This window comes from Halichoerus grypus, chromosome 12 (genome assembly GCF_964656455.1).
Source record: "Halichoerus grypus chromosome 12, mHalGry1.hap1.1, whole genome shotgun sequence".
Lineage (NCBI taxonomy): Eukaryota > Metazoa > Chordata > Mammalia > Carnivora > Phocidae > Halichoerus > Halichoerus grypus.
Window position 1 is genome coordinate 55,361,798 of NC_135723.1, and position 18,205 is coordinate 55,380,002.

Here is an 18,205-nt window from a genome sequence, read left to right on the forward strand (position 1 = left end):
AATGAAGACATGCCAGATCTTTTCCATGGACTCAGTTACAAATGATTTAATTCGAGATTAAAAACCTCCAGCTAACCTGTTCACTTGTCAAATTTGTAACTCCGTCAAAATGGACTCTTGTCACCATCGTCATTCTCAATATCCAGGCCCAGGAAGAACACTTCAAAGTGTATCTGTGGCACCAGCAGAGAACATGGCCCTCTGTATTTTTTACTTAAAAGTAGTCAGTGGTATATTAATTTACTGAAAAATAAAACCACGGAGCAAACCTTTTTAAAAAAAGACTTAAAGCAAAAAAATCTGTGTATGGTCCCTTGTAATCCTGACTGCCTCCATATTTTCAAAAAGTTAAGCCTTTTATAATTAATCCACTAATACCAGCAGCGTTAGTGCAGGTGATAGGGTGGAACCCTCAGCGCAGGGAGAGGATTCAGTGACAGATTCTGGAACCAGACTGCGGGGGTTCAAATTCCAGTTCCAGTACTTACTAGTTGTGTGACCTTGGACAAATTACCTCACCTCTCTGTGCCCTAGTCTTCTCTTCTGAAAAATCAGAACAATTAAAGTATCTACCCCAGGGGTGCCTGGGTGGCTCAGCAGGTTAAACCTCCGACTCTTGATTTTGGCTCAGGTCGTGATCTCAGAGTTGTGAGATCGAGCCCCGCATTGGGCTCCGAGCTCAGCGGGGAGTCTGCTTGAGATGCCCTCCCTCTCTCTCTCTCTCTCCCTCCACCCCATCCCCCCTTCCCTCTCTAAAAAAAAGTTTAAAAAACCCACAAAAACAAGCTACCCCAGGCAGGTTGCTATGAGGATGTAAAACACTTAGATTATGGTCTAGTGTATGGAAAGCAATCAGCATTGTCCTATCTGTCAATGTCATCTTGGGTGAATGACGTTCACTCTCTCCATCTGGCCTCACACCCCTGCCAGGATGGTCCTCCCCCAGCACTGCTCCAATCCTTCCTCACACTCTTGCTTCCTAACACCTACCCTTGTCTCACAAAAACCTCCGGCATTTTTTCATTCATCAAGTGGTCCGCCGCTCCACCTACAAGGAAGCTGCTTTGCTGCGGCAAGATAAATTAGCAAACTTTCACTTGGAAGGCAGGCATGATCAGGACACCCCAGGTCACAACATGAACCAGATCTGGTTTTTCAAGATGCTCATTACTTAAAAAAAAAAAAAATTAACCTACATGAAGAGAGTTAATTTTATTCCTCCATTTGAGGTATGTGCCTAGCGTTAATCTCCACATGTCTGTTCCCTTGCTTTATTTAGTTATTTCTGTATTCTTTTATTCACTTTCCTCACTACCATATCCCCCCACCCACTGTTCTGTGTTTAAGGTGACTCTCAGTTTCCCAGTGTTTGGTAGAGAAGGTGTGCTGGGGAAAGCATGTGGCCTTCTATTACCTAAACGTTGCCTGTACATTTTCCCTACAGTCTTAAGATCCCTGTGGCTATGAGGACTTCATATGTACCCTGGGTGCATACCCTGACATTTGACGCTCCCCTTCCCCGGGTGACAGCCAGGCTGCCCCCAACCATCCTCCACAACAATTTGGGGAAAAAAGGGGTTTCTCCAAAGATGATCTTGGGAAATCTTGCTACTATATGGATAAAAATAAAACGGAATCACCACCTAACACTGCATACGAAGTGAACTGTAGCTCAATTAGAGACCAAAATCCAAAAGCTGAAACAATGGGATTAATAAAAGAAAGTGTGGGTAAATATCTCAGTGGCAGGGGCTGGGGGGAGAGCTTCTTCACCCATACCTCGAGAACATAAAAGTCTTTGAACATTTCTTCCATTCACATGGGTTTCCAGTCCTCTCCTATCTCTTAGCCCTTTGCAACTGCCCAGAGGTTTTCTTTTGTGTCAGGACAAAAGTGGAAGAACAACAAAACTTTAAAGCCTGTCTTTTCCCTACTTTTAGTTTTCCCTTCCTGTAAATCAAAAAGATTTCTTTTTTGTAAGCACCCCCTTTGCACAGCACAGGGGTCAGTAATCTGCAGCCCATGGGCCAAATCCAGCCTGTCTTCTAGTTAGGTACAGCCTGCTAAGAAAGTTTTTTTTTATATCTTTAAATGGTCGAAGGGGAAAAAAGAACATTCTGTGACACTTGAACAATATGCAAAATACAAGTTTCAGTGTCCACAAAGAACTTGACCTCGCGTGCCCTCCACTTACAGGAGAGGAAAATATTCCCTGAGGCTCCCCAGCGACCTCCCCTCATGGTATGAGCCAGAACCGATCACAGGGGCTGGATCTCCTGGTCTTGGAGAACTAGAGATCTCCCCCCAGAACTCAAACCGCATCAGGGAAGGAGGAATCAGAGAATGGCTTTAGCGTAGGCAATAAATAGTGTCTGCCCCAGGGCTAATGGGGAGGCTGATTTTTTACCTTGGCAAGGCAACCCAGAAATTTGAACAATTTGTTTTGAGCAGAACCAAGCAGTAGCTTAATTCCAATCTTTCCTAAGACTATAACTCGTTTTAAAATAGCATAACTTTCCCAAATAGTTTCAGATGGTTTTCAAACCATAGAAGCTCCAGAGTCAGCTGAGTAGCTTTTACAAGCTCTGCTTGGCCTTTCCTTTTCTTTTCTTCTCTTCTCTTTTTCTTTTCTTTTCTTTTCTTTCCTCTTCTCTTTTCTCTTTTTTAAGATTTATTTATTTGAGAGGGAGAAACAGAGCACGTGAGCAGGAGGCACGGGGGTGGCGGGGGGAGGGGCAGAGGGAGAGCTAGGCGTGGAGCCTGCTGAAGGTTCTCTCTCAGTCTCCCTCTACCCACCCCACCCCCTCGTGCTGAATGAATGAATGAGTGAACAAATGAATGAGTGAATGAATGCTAAGTACATGTGCAAGGGTGTTATTGTCCAAACCCAGTGAACTAAGAAAATGCGGAAGGTAAAGACGGCAAGCTGGGAAACTTCTGCAACGTAGCCTCTTAGAAAAACTGAACTGCTCTAACAAGGAAGAGAGGGTTCTTGTGTGTGCGAGCTGTCTCCTTACATCTATGTAAATATTTTCAATGATATCACACTCTAAACATGTTCAGAATTTTCTCATATATAGTAAAATCAGAACAAGCTTGCTGCTTTTTATGTGAATGAAACTTTATTTGTTTATAAAGTTCATGTGACAATTGGACTGGCCTCTCTTACTGACATAAGGCTTCCAAACCTCAATCAACGATGTTCCAGAGCCTACCCCATGCCTGGCCCTGTGCTAAGAGATTGGATATATTTCTGGTTAAATCATATCCTTTCCAATTTAATGAACTCAAAGTGATCAACAGTTACTGGAAGATGAGATGCACTGGAAAGGGAGTAACATCATTTACGAGGTATCCCTGCTCAAAATGCATAACCTGAACCTAAGTACAAGGAAGCATCGGACAACTCCAAAGTGAGGGTGCTCCATAAAAAATTGGCCAATAGTCTTCACAAATAATGTGAAAGATAAAGTGGCCTGAGGGAATGTTCCAGATTAAAAGAGACTAAAGAGGCATGACAACTAAATACAAGGCATGATCTTGGATTGGATCCTGAATGGGGGAGGGGCGGGGGGAATTGCTCTAAAGGATGTTATTGGAATAACAGGACAGATTTGAAAATAAACTAGGAATTAGATAGTATATATTATGTTAATGTTAGATTTCCTGATTTTGATAATTGCACTGTACTTATTGTTAACAGATTGCCCTTGATTTCAGGAAATACCGGCTGAAGAGAAGAAGGGTAAAGGAGCATAATGTCTGCAATTTGTTTCATAAAAAAATAATGACATGAAGAAATGTCTATATATGTATATACACACAAGTATATGTAAGTTCACACACATGTGGCAAAATGTTAAAATTGGTACATCTGGGTAAAGGGTATATGGGAGTTGTACTCTTCTTGTAACTCTTCTGTGTGTTTGCAACTATTTTGAAATGAAATTAAAGTTGAGGAAAGGTTATGGGAACATACCTTGCACTTCTGAAATCACTTGCCTTGAGAGATTCTGCTCTTGGTTAACACTGAAACATTATCTTGATCAAGACACTGATGATTAAGGTGAGATGAATAAGTTTTACAACCAAGTTTTGCAAGATTTATTTCCACGTTGAAAAGAAAGCTGGAGACGGACAGTCGGGGTGTTGGGGGCGGGGAAGAGTCATTAAATCAATTAAGTGTAATGACAACTCGACCACTTCTTTATCTCCTCTCCTGGGAAATCAGAGGAAAAACATACCAGATGTGCATTAAAACCTACTCCCCACAACATTCAGTTTCCATCAGAATCGGGCAGGACCCGCCACCCTGGCTGCATGTCACCCTCAGAGCTGGCAGACCGCGCGCCCCTCCGGCCCCTGCTCCCCTCTGGGCCGTGGCCCCCACAAGCCCCAGGCCATGCCTCACCCCCTGGAGAAGCTTCTCCGGTCCCCCCCGGCGGCACTGTCCCATATGCCAGCCGCCGGCCCATGGGCCAGTGAGCACTGCAACGTGCTGGGCTAAGTGACACACGGGCTCTAAGTGTGATTTCAAAGACTGCTGAAAAAAAAACATAAAAAATCTTGTTAATAATGTTATACAGGGGCGCCTGGGTGGCTCCGTCGGTTAAGCAGCTGCCTTCGGCTCAGGTCATGATCCCAGGGTCCTGGGATCGAGCCCCGCATTGGGCTCCCTGCTCGGTGGGGAACCTGCTTCTCCCTCTCCCTCTGCCTGCCACTCTGCCTACTTGTGCTCTCTCTCTCTGTCAAATAAATAAATAAAATCTTTAAAAAAAAAAAAAGACTAAGTCAACTCATACTTTCTCCATAAAGACTTCTCTGCATCTTTGTCTTCTCCGAACTCCTTTAGCTCTATCTACAAAACTTAATTTAAATGCCACACATCAGTGATATTTAAGATTGGTTCTAAAATAATCCAGCAGATAATGGTGTGGGGAGGAGGGTGAATGAGACAAGCTTGGTCAGATACTGATGGTCATTGATTGAAGATCTGGAGGTTGATTACGCCATTCCATTTTTGTGGATGTTTAAAGGTTTCCAGGGATAAAAAATTTCAAATAGCGTCTCACACTATTACCTGTTCTAGGTTAGTATCTTACCCTCCCAGTGAGATCATATGCTCCTTTGAGGTCACAGATTGTCATTCATGCCTTGGTGGGTAATGGCCTAGAAAAGTAGACTGCCACCCATGTTTGTTGAATTAAATTCTATCTGAGGTGTTTAAAATTTTCATTGAGAAAAAACTGAATTTAGGTATAAGAATCAAGATACAAGATGCTGTTCTATCTTTAGCCTTCTGGCCTTTCTTCTGTAGTCAAAATCCCTTTTGGTTTCTGTTCTAGCGTCTTCTTTCCTGGGCTTACAACTGATCTGTAATGAATGAGCAGAATGCACTTACTCCAGTATTCTGAACCATTTCTAGATAATCCCTAATTATAAAACTGGAAGCCAAGTTTCCATTCAGACTTCTATTTTGGCCCCTCCTTCCTTTCTTTCTCCATAGACCCATTCTGTTTCTCCCTTCTCTGTCCCACTATTCTGTGGGCACCAAAGGAGCATACTTATCTTTGCTTCTGCATTCACACAACAAACTTTCATGTCTTATGTTCCTGTCACACTAAAAATACAGAGAAACTAGGACTTCAAAAATGTGATAACCCATATGTTTCTACACGTACTGCTCTTTTTAATTTCGAATGGAGCCAATAACTCCCTAAGAAGAGTCATGTCACACATTGTTTGCATGGGGCACCTGGGTGGCTCAATCCAACTCTTGATTTTGGCTCAGGTCATGATCTCAGCGTCATGAGATGGAGCCCCCCACCAGGCTCTGTGCTGGGCATGGAGCCTGCTTGAGATTCTCTCTCTACCTCTCCTTCTGCCCCTACACCCTCCCTCTCTCCCTCTCTAAAAAAAAAAAAGAAAGAAAGAAAGAAAGAAAGAAAAAAATATTTGCAGCCAGCGCTCAAGAAGAAAACGTTTTTGACCAAATCTAGTGTCCAATTCCTTCAGGTAGAAAATCAGGCTAAAAATACAACAACCACTGATGCTTTGTGATTTCAGAAGTGACCAGAAAAGAATGCATTGACCTTGGTGATTCATTTTCTCTTCTTTCCCTGAAAGGCTAGGAAAAATATTTTGGAGGAAGAATAATTTCAAAATTTAGTAAACCTGGAAATAAGAGAGTTTAATTACTTATTCATGTGGAGAGCACCCAGACAGGAGAGACTAAAGAAGTAGACACAAAACAGAAGCCTCTGAGTCATTTGTTAATGCTTACATCTGAAAACAATGACTCTGGTTATAACATGTTAAAAAGCCCACATTAGGACAAGGCAGTCACATGGGCTTTCTCTCTTTCTGAACTGATTCCTTTATCTTTAGTTTATTCTTGTTTTTCTGCTCTGCCAAATATCAAAGCCTTTGTTTCAACAAGTCTTGTAATCTTTGAGAGGTATTTCCCATGACTGCTCTCATCACAAACGCTTCTTCACAAACAGAATTTTTGTTAAGTCGTCCGCTGTATAACTGTGATAAAGCAGAATCACGGCCCCTAAAGATGTCTACATCCTAATCCCTGGAATTTGTGAATAGGTTCTACGGCAAGGGGGGATTAAGATTGCAGATGGAATAAGGTTGCTAATCAACTGACTTTGACACAAGGCAATTAATCTGGATCATCCAGGTGAGTTTGGTGTAATCATAAGATTCCTTATAAGTGAGAGAGGAAGGAAGGAGAATCAGTGTCAGAATGATTCCCTGGGAGAAAGGCTCGACTGGCCGTTGCTGGCTTTAACAATGGATGCAAGTTAGGAACCAGCCAGGAAATACGGGGAGGCCTCTAGAAGCCCGAAAATACAAGAAAACAGATTCTTCTAGAGCTTCCCTACTGACACTTGGATTTGGACCCAGTGAGGCGTATTCCAGAATTTTGACTTCCCGAATATAAGGTAATAGACTGTGTTGTTTTAAGCTTCCAAATTTCTGCAATTTGTTACGGTGGTAATACAACAGTTGTTTGTAAGAGTGGAAGAGAAAAGGACCTGAATTTTTATTATCTTGCTTAAAAACACCAGTCTGAACTGAGAAATTTCTAAAATTAAAAGTGGTGCGGCGCCTGGGTGGCTCAGTCGTTAAGCGTCTGCCTTCGGCTCAGGTCATGGTCCCAGGGTCCTGGGATCGAGCCCCGCATCAGGCTCCCTGCTCAGCGGGAAGCCTGCTTCTCCCTCTTTCACTCCCCCTGCTTGTGTTCCCTCTCTCGCTGTCTCTCTCTGTCAAATAAATAAAATCTTTAAAAAAAAAAAAAAGTGGTAACTCCCTACCGCCTGCCACTGCCCACATTCCCCTTTGGGGGCTGCTATAATCACTACCCGTCAGGGCAGGACTTCGGCCACCATGAGGGGCTGTCAGGAACCAGGACGCTTAGAGGCAATTTAGTCCATTCTTAAAAGTTGACTGTTCTTCAGCATCATTTCCAAACAGAATAATCATGTTGATAATACCAAGTAAGTGAGATGGCTCACTTCTTTCAATGAACAAAACTTAATTCACGGTATGATTTAATTAAAAAAACCCTTGAGAAAATTTCTTATCCAAAATAACCCTGTATCTGAATCCTACAAAGTAAACTACTTTATATGCTGTCAACTGGTGATTATAAAGGCACAGATTATCCATCCAATGTGTAGTGTTTTGGAATGCACAACTTCTGGTTTCTTTCTCACCTCTATCCAGCTGCCTCCCATTTTGCCTATTGTCCTAAGTCCTCATCAGCTGCCCTTGAAGGAGCAGGAAGAAGACCTAAAAGAAAACTTGATCACTGTGTCTCTCTCCCTATTCACTTTTTTTTTTTTAACAGAAGAGTCTGACACTTACGCTCTTTACTTGAAGACAGAGGTAGCTAATAATGTGGCCAAACATAAAAGCTAGAATTGAGGGATCCCTCAGTGGCTCAGTCGGTTGGGTGTCTATCTGCAACTCAGGTCATGATCTTAGGGTCCTGGGATCGAGCCCCATGTCAGGCTCCCTGCTCAGCGGGGAGTCTGCTTCTGACCTCTGCTTTCTCGCTCTGAAATAAACCCTTAAAAAAAAAAGTTTTCCCTAAACTGAAAAGCCTTTTTTATGATGTTACACATGTTGATTGTAAAAAAAAAAACCAAAAAACAAAACAAAAAACCACAGAACTATATAGATTATTCACATTACGTACAATAAATACTTCCATTGTTCATTTATCCATCCGAATTTGAAAATAGTTTTGTTTCTGTCATGAATGTTTCCCTGTGCTGTTTTTTTCTCTACATATGTGCTTCAAAGTCTGTAAAAAGAGCTTTAAAGAGCTGCACGTGGCCCTCGGGTAGGGAGCTGGCCACACCTGCTTGGCAGGCTGCAGTTTCACAGACTTTCTTCCTATGCCTTGTTAGCACCACCGAAACCTAAATTAATACCCCAAACTTGACCCTCCCCCCAATAGGACTTTTATATGCACTGAAGATGGTCATGTGGCTGTGACTTGGAGAAAGATCCCATGTTGTCAAGTGTTTGTGTTGCCACATTTTCTGCACATTCTATAACCAAAACGATTTATTCCAGGCAAGCTTGTTTTTTCATTTAATGCCTGCTTTCTGTAACATGAAATAAATACGCAGTGTGTTTTATGCAATTGGCCTTGGGAGGTACAACACAGGAATGCTTGCAGAGCAGTTACCAGAAATTAGGCAGGTTGTTCCAAAAGTTGTATGGAACTGCACAGATGTCCTCAATGGGCTTGTAAGTGCATTTCTCAGCAATTGGAGGCCTGTGTGCGTGTTTCAAGCATTTCCAGGCATCACATACGCTATTACCCATATATGTAATCCCCAGTTGCAAGTGATTGAAGTGCTACCCATCGCCCGCCCCCCCCAGCTGTGTCCCCTCTGGGGGGAAGGGAAGGTACAAGCATTAGTTGGCCTTAGGAAGAGCGGGTCATCTAAATGAGCTGGGGGAATGGATGAGTAAAGGAACCGCCTCAAGTTGATAATCAATGAGGTTGGAGATTGAAATTTTATTTGGTGAAGGATATGGGTCCATAGGAAAGGAAATCCCTTTAACTAGAAATGTGGAATCACAACATCGAAACGGTGCGCCTATAAAAAAAAAAAAAAAGAAAATAGATGCTTAGAGTGAGTGAGTCAGAAGCACATGAGTTGTATGAGCTTGAACTCCAGAGACCAGATCAGGCAAGACTGCTTAATACCATCACATGATCTGCCCCAGGCGCCCTGTATTTAATTAAAAGAAGGAGTGGGGCAGGGCCGAGCCAGAAGAGCACTGTTGTTCTTAGTGGGGGGAGCCAGAGGAGTTAAAAAGTTAAACCTTGATTGCCTGGGTCTGTGAGAATTCAGCATGGAATGTCTCTACTGTTTCCTGGGGTTTCTGCTTCTGGCCGCAGGATTGCCGCCTGATGCCGCCAAACGTGAGTACGCGAGTCTCTGTTTTAACCCCTTCTTTGTCAGCTAAAGTGGTGGGTTGTCTGAAGTATTGCTGTCCACGCCAGAAGGTTGACTTCATGAAGATCCTCAGGAAGCTTTCGTGCTCACTCATTTCTCCTGGAAACCTTTGGGAGTGTTGGAACTACAGCAGAATGCCTCCCGTTCCATTCTTGGCTTCAGGCTCTCGGAAAGTAATAACCAGGCAGCCCCTCTCTTAGGGGGTTTTTTCCCATTGCGATCGCCCCCTTCTCTCTCCCCAGACACGGGGAGGGTGCACGTGTGAGGAGAATGGTCTCCGGCCTGAGAACAAAGCAATGCCACCCGCTACGCTTCGTCTGGTTTCTGGTAGTAAACCGAGCTGCAGTGAAGCGGGGCCCAAGAGCCAGAGACCAGTTCACTGATCGTCATCCCAGCCCAGAAGCTGTTGCTAGTCCTGTTAGGAAGTTTTCACAGGCCTGCGGGAGCTTGCTGCCACTGGGGTGAGGTTACTGAGAGAAGAGCCAAAGCCCGGGGTCTCTATTCTGGTCCCACATTCGAGGTTGGGGACTTGCTAACAACTGATGCCCAATCGATTAAAGCAGACTCTTTGGAGATCAGTTTGGAACATCCTTGTTTAAAAAGCCCCTCTTGTGGGGCACCTGGGTGGCTCAGAGGGTTAAGCGTCCGACTCTTGATCTCAGGGTCATGAGTTCAAGCCCCATGTTGAGCTCCACGCTGGGTATGCAGCCTACTTTAAAAACAAAACCCTCCTCTAACGCAAAGCAGGGCTTCGGCCCATGTGTCCTGTCCAGGGGATGGGTGGCAATGGTGGGAGAAAGAAGTGAATTATACATCACCCAGAAGGTCCACTCACCTCGAACCGAATAGGGATACTCACTGGATGAAAAGTTTGAGGGTCTTGATTTTACCAGACAACTCCATGGTCGGGGGCGGGGAGGGGGGGGTGGATAGGTGTAGAGAAGGGGCCGGCATCTACCCCGTGGCCACCGTGTACAGTCACTACACCGGCCCCTGCACTTACACCCCTCAGGCAACCCCCGCAACTGCCTTTGTGGGGCGGATGGGCCTCCCACCATTCAACAGGTGTGGAAACCAAGAACCCAGGTCTTGCTTTTCACCTGCTGGGCCCTGACGCTTGGGCCATGCTGGTCCCCAGAGACTCCTGTCCTTCCGTCTCCTGTGACTGGACCTGATGAGGGGACCCAGACGCAGGGATTTCAGCAGGGGGCCAGGGCTGGGACCCGTTGGCCTCAGAACAGTGCCGGGAGGCTGGCACTGTGATGGTCATGTTTGCTAGATGAGGAAGGCAGCCACAGACAGGGCAAGTGACTTGCCCCAGGCGACACAGCAATTAAGAGGAAGAAAGCCCAAGCCAACCACTGTCCTTCCTGCAGTTGGACAGACTTGGGTCCCCTGCCAGCTGGAGGGCTGGGCCACAAGCCACTTAGTGCCCTTGAGCTTTCATTTCCTCATTTGATAATGTGGGCGATGGGGTGCTTGTGAGATCAGCTAACAGATGGTGCTTGGCGTGGGAGTCCTACAAGGTAGCAATGGTCTTACCTCAGGGTAGGTCCCAGGACAGATTCCCTGCAGTCCTGGGAGATGGAGGGACAGAGAAGGGACAGCCAGTGGAGTCCCTGTGCCTAATTCTAGCCGCCTTTCCAGCAGTGCTAATTTGCTCTGCTTAGTGAAACAGATTAGCCTGAGGTTAAGTGTTGGCTGTCAGTTTGAGAGGAGTCCCAACCTATTAGGCAAAACGTAACAAAACCCACCATTCCTGTCTTCACCTTGCCCTAGACTAAATATTCTAACCAGAAAAAATAAGAATGGGTAGAATTTACCACTGTATCAAACACCAAGGGATTCCTTGCCACTTTCCAATCATAGCCCTGGTGAAAACGACAAGAGCGGGTGTTGACAAAGTAGTTAACAACGTGGCCACTACCCCCCCCCCTTTGCTGGTGGACGGAGCAGACATTCTAGAATGGAGAGAGAAAAGCCACAGCAGTGCTGGGTGTCACTCCATTTCCCTTCACTTCTAACACCCCCCCATACACCTCTTTTTTTCTTCTAAAACCCACTTACTCTTGGGTGTCTTTTGTTCTGTTTTTTTAACTCAAGTTTTTTAAGTCATTGTAGATTCACATGCAGTTTTGAGAAATAATGCAAAAAGGTTCCCCTGTATACCTTTCCCAGTTTCTCCCAACGGTAACATCTGGTAGAATTATCGCACCATATCACAGCCAGGATATTGACACTGAAACAGTCAAAGTACCAAACGGTTCCATCCCCACAAGGGTCCTTCGTACCCTTTTATAGCCAAACCAACTTCCCCTTCCCACCCCACCTCCTGCCCTGGCAACTACTAATCCATTCTCCATTTTTATAATTTTGTGACTTCAAGAATGTTATCATAAATAGAATCATTACAGTATGTAATTTAGGGGCATTGGCTTTTTTTACTCCACATTATTTAAGTGTTGCATGTATCAATAGTTCTTTTTTATCACTAGGTAGTATTCCACAGTATGGATATACCACAGTTTGTTTAAACATTCACCCATTGTAAGACATCTGGATTCTTCCAGTTTGCACTACTATGAATAAAGTTGCTATGAACATTCATGTACAGGGTTTTGGGTGACCATAAGTTTCCATTTCTTTGGGACAAATGTCCAAGAGTACAATGTTTTAGTTGTATGTTAATTGCATGTTTAGGTTTTTTTAAAAAGATTTGTCAGAGAGCACAAGCGGAGGAGCGGCAGGCAGGGCAGGCAGAGGGAAAAGAAGACTCCCCACCGAGCAAGGAGCCCGATGTGGGACTCAATCCAGGACCCTGGGATCATGACCTGAGCCGAAGGCAGACACTTAACTGAGTCACCCAGGTGTCTCGTGAAGCATGTTTAGTTTTACAAGAAACTGCCAAACTGTTTTCCAGAGTAGCTGTACCATTTTTCGTTCCCACCATAAATGTATGAGTGATCCAGTGTCTTCATATTCTTGCCTACATTCGATGCATCACTATTTTTTTATTTAGTCATTCTGATAGGTGTAAGTGATATCCCACTGTGGTTTTAATGTGCATTTCCCTACTGGTTAATGATACTGGACATCATTTCATGTGTCTCTTTGCCATCTGTATATCCTCTTCAGTGTAATGTTTGTTCAGGTCTTTTATCCATTTTTTTAATTGGATTGTTTTTTAATGTTGAGTATTGAAAATTCTTTATATATTCTAGATAGCAGTCCTTTACTGGAAATGTGGTTTGCAAATATTCTCTCTCAGTTTGTAATTTGCCTTTTCATCATCTTCACATGCTGTTTCACAGAACAAACATTTTTCATTTTAATGAGGTCTAATTTATCATTTTTTCCTTTTATGGATCATGTCTTGGGTGTCAAGTCAAAGAATTCTTGCCTAACCTAGAGCCTAAAAATTTCTCCTATGCTTTTTACTTTCTGATAGCACCATTTGTTGAAAAGACTATCTTTTGAAACTCCATTGGGTTGTTTTTGCATCTCTGTCAAAAATCAGTAAGGCATATTTGTGGGGGTCTATTTCTACATTATCCATTCTGTTCCATGGACCCATGTATTTATTCCTTGTCACTCTTTTAAGTTTGTATTTTTCCTTGACTTCTGACATTTAAAATCAGAGGAGAAACCTGTGTTTTGATTGTTTCTGGAACCACTCACTTTCTCTCAGGATCTGTGGAAGAGGAAGACTCTTCAGGACAGCGGAAAAAATCAGTCCTGGGAATCAAAAGATGTGAATCTTCATTTCCACTCCATTAAAAGTGACCCTGAGTAAATTCTGTCACTTCTGTAGGCCTAAATTTCTTCATATATAAAATGAAGTGATTTGAACTAATGTTTTTTCCAAATTGAATATTCTACCACTCCGTGCTCAATTTGAATGAATATCCAGTTATAAACATTTATTGATAAACCTACATTTCCTCCCTCACTTAGTATCTGTTTCCAAATAAAAACAGTCCCACAGAATCATAAGACATTTGGTTCTTGTCTGATTTGGAGGCCCAGAGAAGACATGGTCTGAGGGCAACACAGCCTGTTTAGTAACAAAATCAAGACTAGAAACATTCACCCATTTTTGAAACATTCACCCATTGTAGGACATCTAGATTGTTCAGTATTCATTTCAATATTTCCCATTCCATCTGACTTCCTTATAAGAAGGAAACAACAGGCTTTTGCCTCCTTCTACCAAAAAGGAGAAATAGAAGATAGATGTTAGTGGCATCCACTCAAAATGTCTTCTCTGAGCACCTGCCAAATACCACACCTTGTGGAAGTCCTCTTCCAGTATTTAAGAGAAGACAGTATTTCTGGCTCTATGGGTCCAGATGACACAAGACCATATGAATTGATGAGAGGACAGTTTATGATAATGTATGATTAGGGGCTGGCTGTGGGTTATAGACAGTTGACTTTTTGGCTGTAACAGAATACTCAAATAGGTTGAGCAAGACACTTTTTACCTTAACCAGTCCAGAGGTGGGCAAGGCTAGAGCTAGAACTCGACAACATCGAGAACTCTTTCTTTGCATCCTTCCACTCTGACATCCTTGGTGTGTTGGCTTGCTTCTTCAGATTTGTGCCCTCATGGCTAAGTATGGCTATCCCAGCTCTGAGCATCACATCATTACATTACTATCCCCAAAATCAATTCTGATGTGAACAAAAATGGCGTTTGTTCTTTTATATATTTATGAAGGGAGGAAAACTTCCCAGAAGCCCTCAAAAGACTTCCTCTCAGTTCTGATTGGCCAGGTTCTAATCAGCTGCTCCTGCCCATACTGTAAGGAAATCTAGGAAAGTGAGTCTTTGGAATTTTGAACTGTTATAGTAGAAGCTCTGCAATAAGGGGAAAAAAAGAGTAGGGGTGCAGCCTGGAAATGACTGTTAGGTAGGCAGCCAACCAGTCTGCTACAATCCTCAAAGAAAGGAGAGACCATGTGACCATTGGAGTTGTCAGGCAAGGTAAAAAGACATCAACTTGAGATTAGAAAGAATTTCAAAAGAGCAAGAATTTTATAAACCCTGGAGCAACCGCACAAAACAAAAAGATACAGCTAATAAGCCAGAAGTGGAGATAAAATGGACTCCAATAATAACCCCAAAAAGTACAGGAAAAGAAGAAAAAGGAATAAAGAACAGATGGGACAAACAGAAAAATAACAAGATGGTAGACTTAAATCCCACAATATTAATAAATACTGTAAATGTAAATTATCTAAACACTCCAAATGAAGATTCACATCTTTTTGACTACATTAAAAAAAACAAACAATATACTGTCTACAAGAAACCCACTTCAAATGTAAAAATATATATCCAGGGCGCCTGGGTGGCTCAGTTGGTTGGGCGACTGCCTTCGGCTCGGGTCATGATCCTGGAGTCCCTGGATCGAGTCCCGCATCGGGCTCCCTGCTCGGCGGGGGGTCTGCTTCTCCCTCTGACCCTCCCCCCTCTCATGTGCTCTCTCTCATTCTCTCTCTCTCAAATAAATAAATAAAATCTTTAAAAAAAAAAAATATATATATATATATATATCCATTTAAAATAATAGGATGGAAAAAGATGTACCAGTTAACCACTAAGCATTACTATCAAAGTATTCTTCAGGACAAGGAATATTACCAGAGATAAAAGTCAATTCCTAATGGTAAGGGGATCAATTCATGAAGAAGACTCAGCAATTCTAAACAGAGCTTCAAAATACATTAAGTGAAAACTGAACAGAACTGAAAGAAGAAATTGGCAAATTTCTTTCAGGCAAGGCTCCCTGCTCCGGTGGGGAGTTTGCTTCTCCCTCTGCCTGCCACTCCCCCTGCTTCTGCTTGCATTCTCTCTCTCTCTCTCTCTCTCTCTCTCTCTGTCAAATAAATAAATAAAATATTTTTTTTAAGATTTTTGTTTGTTTATTTGACAGAGAGACAGCGAGAGAGGGAACACAAGCAGGGGGAGTGGGAGAGGGAGAAGCGGGCTTCCTGCTGAGCAGGGAGCCCGATGCGGGGCTTGATCCCAGGACCCTGGGACCATGACCTGAGTCGAAGGCAGACGCTTAACAACTGAGCCACCAGGTGCCCCTAAATAAAATATTTTTTAAAAAAGATTTACTTATTTTAGAGAGAGAGAGCAAGCATGGGAGAGGGGGAGGCAGAGGGAAAGAGAGAGACAGTCTCAGGCAGACTCTGCACTGAGCACAGAGCCCAACATGGGGCTCGATCTCATGACCCTGAGATCAGGACCTGAGCAGAAACCAAGAGTCAGATGCTTAACTGCATGTACCACCCAGGTGCCCCTCATTTAAAATACATAAAGAGGGTTTGAATAGTTGTATTTAAGCTATTTCCAGTAGACATTAAAATAAAAACCTATTTGTTCGACTTATTGGAAATATTAAGTGTGACTTTCCAAACTTAGGAAACAAGAAGTTGCTTTAACTACTGTTAGGTAAGTACTAAATGAGGAAAGGAGTAGACAAAATAATTTGTTTTTCAAATATTGATATAGGATTTCATGATGTGCTGAGCAATGAAAGAACTTCTGATTATATGAGGGAGCACAACCAACTGGCTGGTTGGTCTTCAGATGAAAATGAGTGGAATGAAAAACTGTATCCAGTGTGGAAGAAGGAAGACCCAAGGTGGAAAAACTCCTGGAAAGGTAAATCAAATACTCAAGCCAAACAACTGTCATTTCCTATTTATCTTAGTCTCATAGATTGTAGACTTGGAGATCACATGGCTTATGTTGCTTCTGTGAATGATAGAACTCTAGTTACCAAGTGGGAGGCATTTAGATTTGGCAATCTTTCTTTATCTCAACATTGTCACTTTCTAAGTTACACACACACAACTTTAATCCACTTAGAAATTGACAAGTTTGTAGTTCTTGGAAGATTTTGGAGAGCAAACAGATTTAGCCTCAAACCTATTTATGGGAATGGTCTCTCAGAAGATCTGAGACACTAGAGCTGTTTTGACCACCTCAAAAGTGTGGTTTATCAGAAAGTGAGTATCCTTCCATTTGCATGAAAGAATGAGTCCTTTGGTCATCAGTTTTGAGTTTAAAAATACAAACCTTTAAAACTTGTTTGTTCAGTCCAGTTGAGCAGATTTTTTTTTAAGTAAATGTTCTTTATCGTCAGAGAATTCTTTAATTGGTCTGACTTTTTTTTTCCTTCTAGAATGTTGTACTCTGAAAGCAGAAGTTAGGAATCCAGAAAATAATTTATTGTTAAGAGGCATAAAGATGGGAGGGCACCTGGCTGGCTCAGTCGGTAGAGCACGCAACTCTTGATCTCTGGGTCATGAGTTCAAGCCCCACGCTGGGCATAGTGTTAACTTAAAAAAAAAAAAAAAAAAGGCATTGGGATGTTCTGGTCCTTATTGGTGGATTAATTTATCAATGAAAGGAAAAAGATGCTTGATCATTAAACCGCACTTTCTGTGTGCTAGGAGGCCATGTGCAGGCGATTCTGACCAGTGATTCACCAGCACTTGTGGGCTCAACTATCACGTTTGTGGTAGACCTGGTGTTCCCCAGATGCCAAAAGGAAGATGTCAGTGGCAGCATAGTCTATGAGAAGAACTGCAGAAACGGTAAGGAATGTTATTCATGCCACAGGAACAGGCTAGTTCTAACTACTAGAGACCCATCTCATAAACCTAAAGCCTCACAGGTACTTACGTAAATGCAAGATGCCATCACCCGATGTCACCCCCTCCTCAAATTGGATGACAGGGAGGTGTTGCTCCATCCAGTTCCTATATCAACATTAGCCAAACCCACTTGAGCAAACTGGTGGCTTTCTGCCACTTGGAACCTTCTTCAAGATATTGTCATGCTCAGCTTTTTCTTAGTGTCTAGTTGATTAGCCAGAGAACACCTTGTTGATTCTCGGATTTTGGTTTGATTACTTGGAATTCTTTTGGATACTCAAAGAAGAGCCAGTTTGACAGATATTTGCTGATCAGATCAATTTTTGCTTCCAAGTATTGCTTAAGCAAATGTTGTGTAGCTGGTGCAAATACTAAGATGTGTATATTGTGGTTTTGCTTTGCCTTTAAAGCGGGTAAGCTCTTTGTACATGTTAAAGGGCACAAAGGAACACAAATGAGTCAAGGGAAATAATCTTGAGAACTGCACATTCTCAAAAACTTGGAGCTAATTACTGAGATTCTTCAGTGACAGGACTGTTAAATGCACTTATGATCTGATTTTATGACTTAGAACTTCTGTTAAACTGTCAGTGTGTTCATTCCTTATTGATTTATCAGGTCTAGGGCAGGGAAAGTACCAGGTGAGTCTGGCACATCTTATTGTGTCCAAGTAAGTAAATACTCAAGGACTAACAGGGACACATCACAAGGACACAGAAGCCAGCTTGAAGGGACTCCCCCTGGCTATTTGGGACAATTTAAGAACAAAAAATAAAAATGGCTCTAATACATTGATAAATAAAAAGATTCTTCAAAAATGTCAGTGACATAAAAAAACCAAGAGGGTGAGGGAACTGTTCTAGATGAAAAGATATTGGTCATGACTTGTTTACAATGAAGTATGTTGGGGCGCCTGGCTGACTCAGTTGGGAGTGTGTGTAACTCTTGATCTTGGGGTCGTGAGTTCGAGCCTCACGTTGGGTGTAAAGACTATTTAAAAAGAAAAAATGTCATACGTACAAAAAAGTTGAAATCAGGGTA

The 18,205-nt window shown here is 42.7% G+C and overlaps 1 protein-coding gene across 2 annotated transcripts in view; it reads left to right on the forward strand.

Annotated features, from left to right (window-relative positions):
* The first annotated feature begins 9,265 nt into the window (after positions 1–9,265).
* The window catches only part of GPNMB (glycoprotein nmb), a 31,815-nt gene continuing 22,875 nt past the window's right edge, over positions 9,266–18,205 (forward strand). The window contains exons 1-3 of one of the 2 annotated variants that reach the window (XM_078059364.1): positions 9,266–9,457; positions 16,014–16,166; positions 16,961–17,104. In XM_078059364.1, the coding sequence (XP_077915490.1) occupies positions 9,388–9,457; positions 16,014–16,166; positions 16,961–17,104 (367 nt within the window). In that variant the 5' untranslated portion in view covers positions 9,266–9,387. The remainder of the gene's footprint in view (positions 9,458–16,013; positions 16,167–16,960; positions 17,105–18,205) is intronic. The other variant, XM_036122912.2, reaches the window with a different exon arrangement.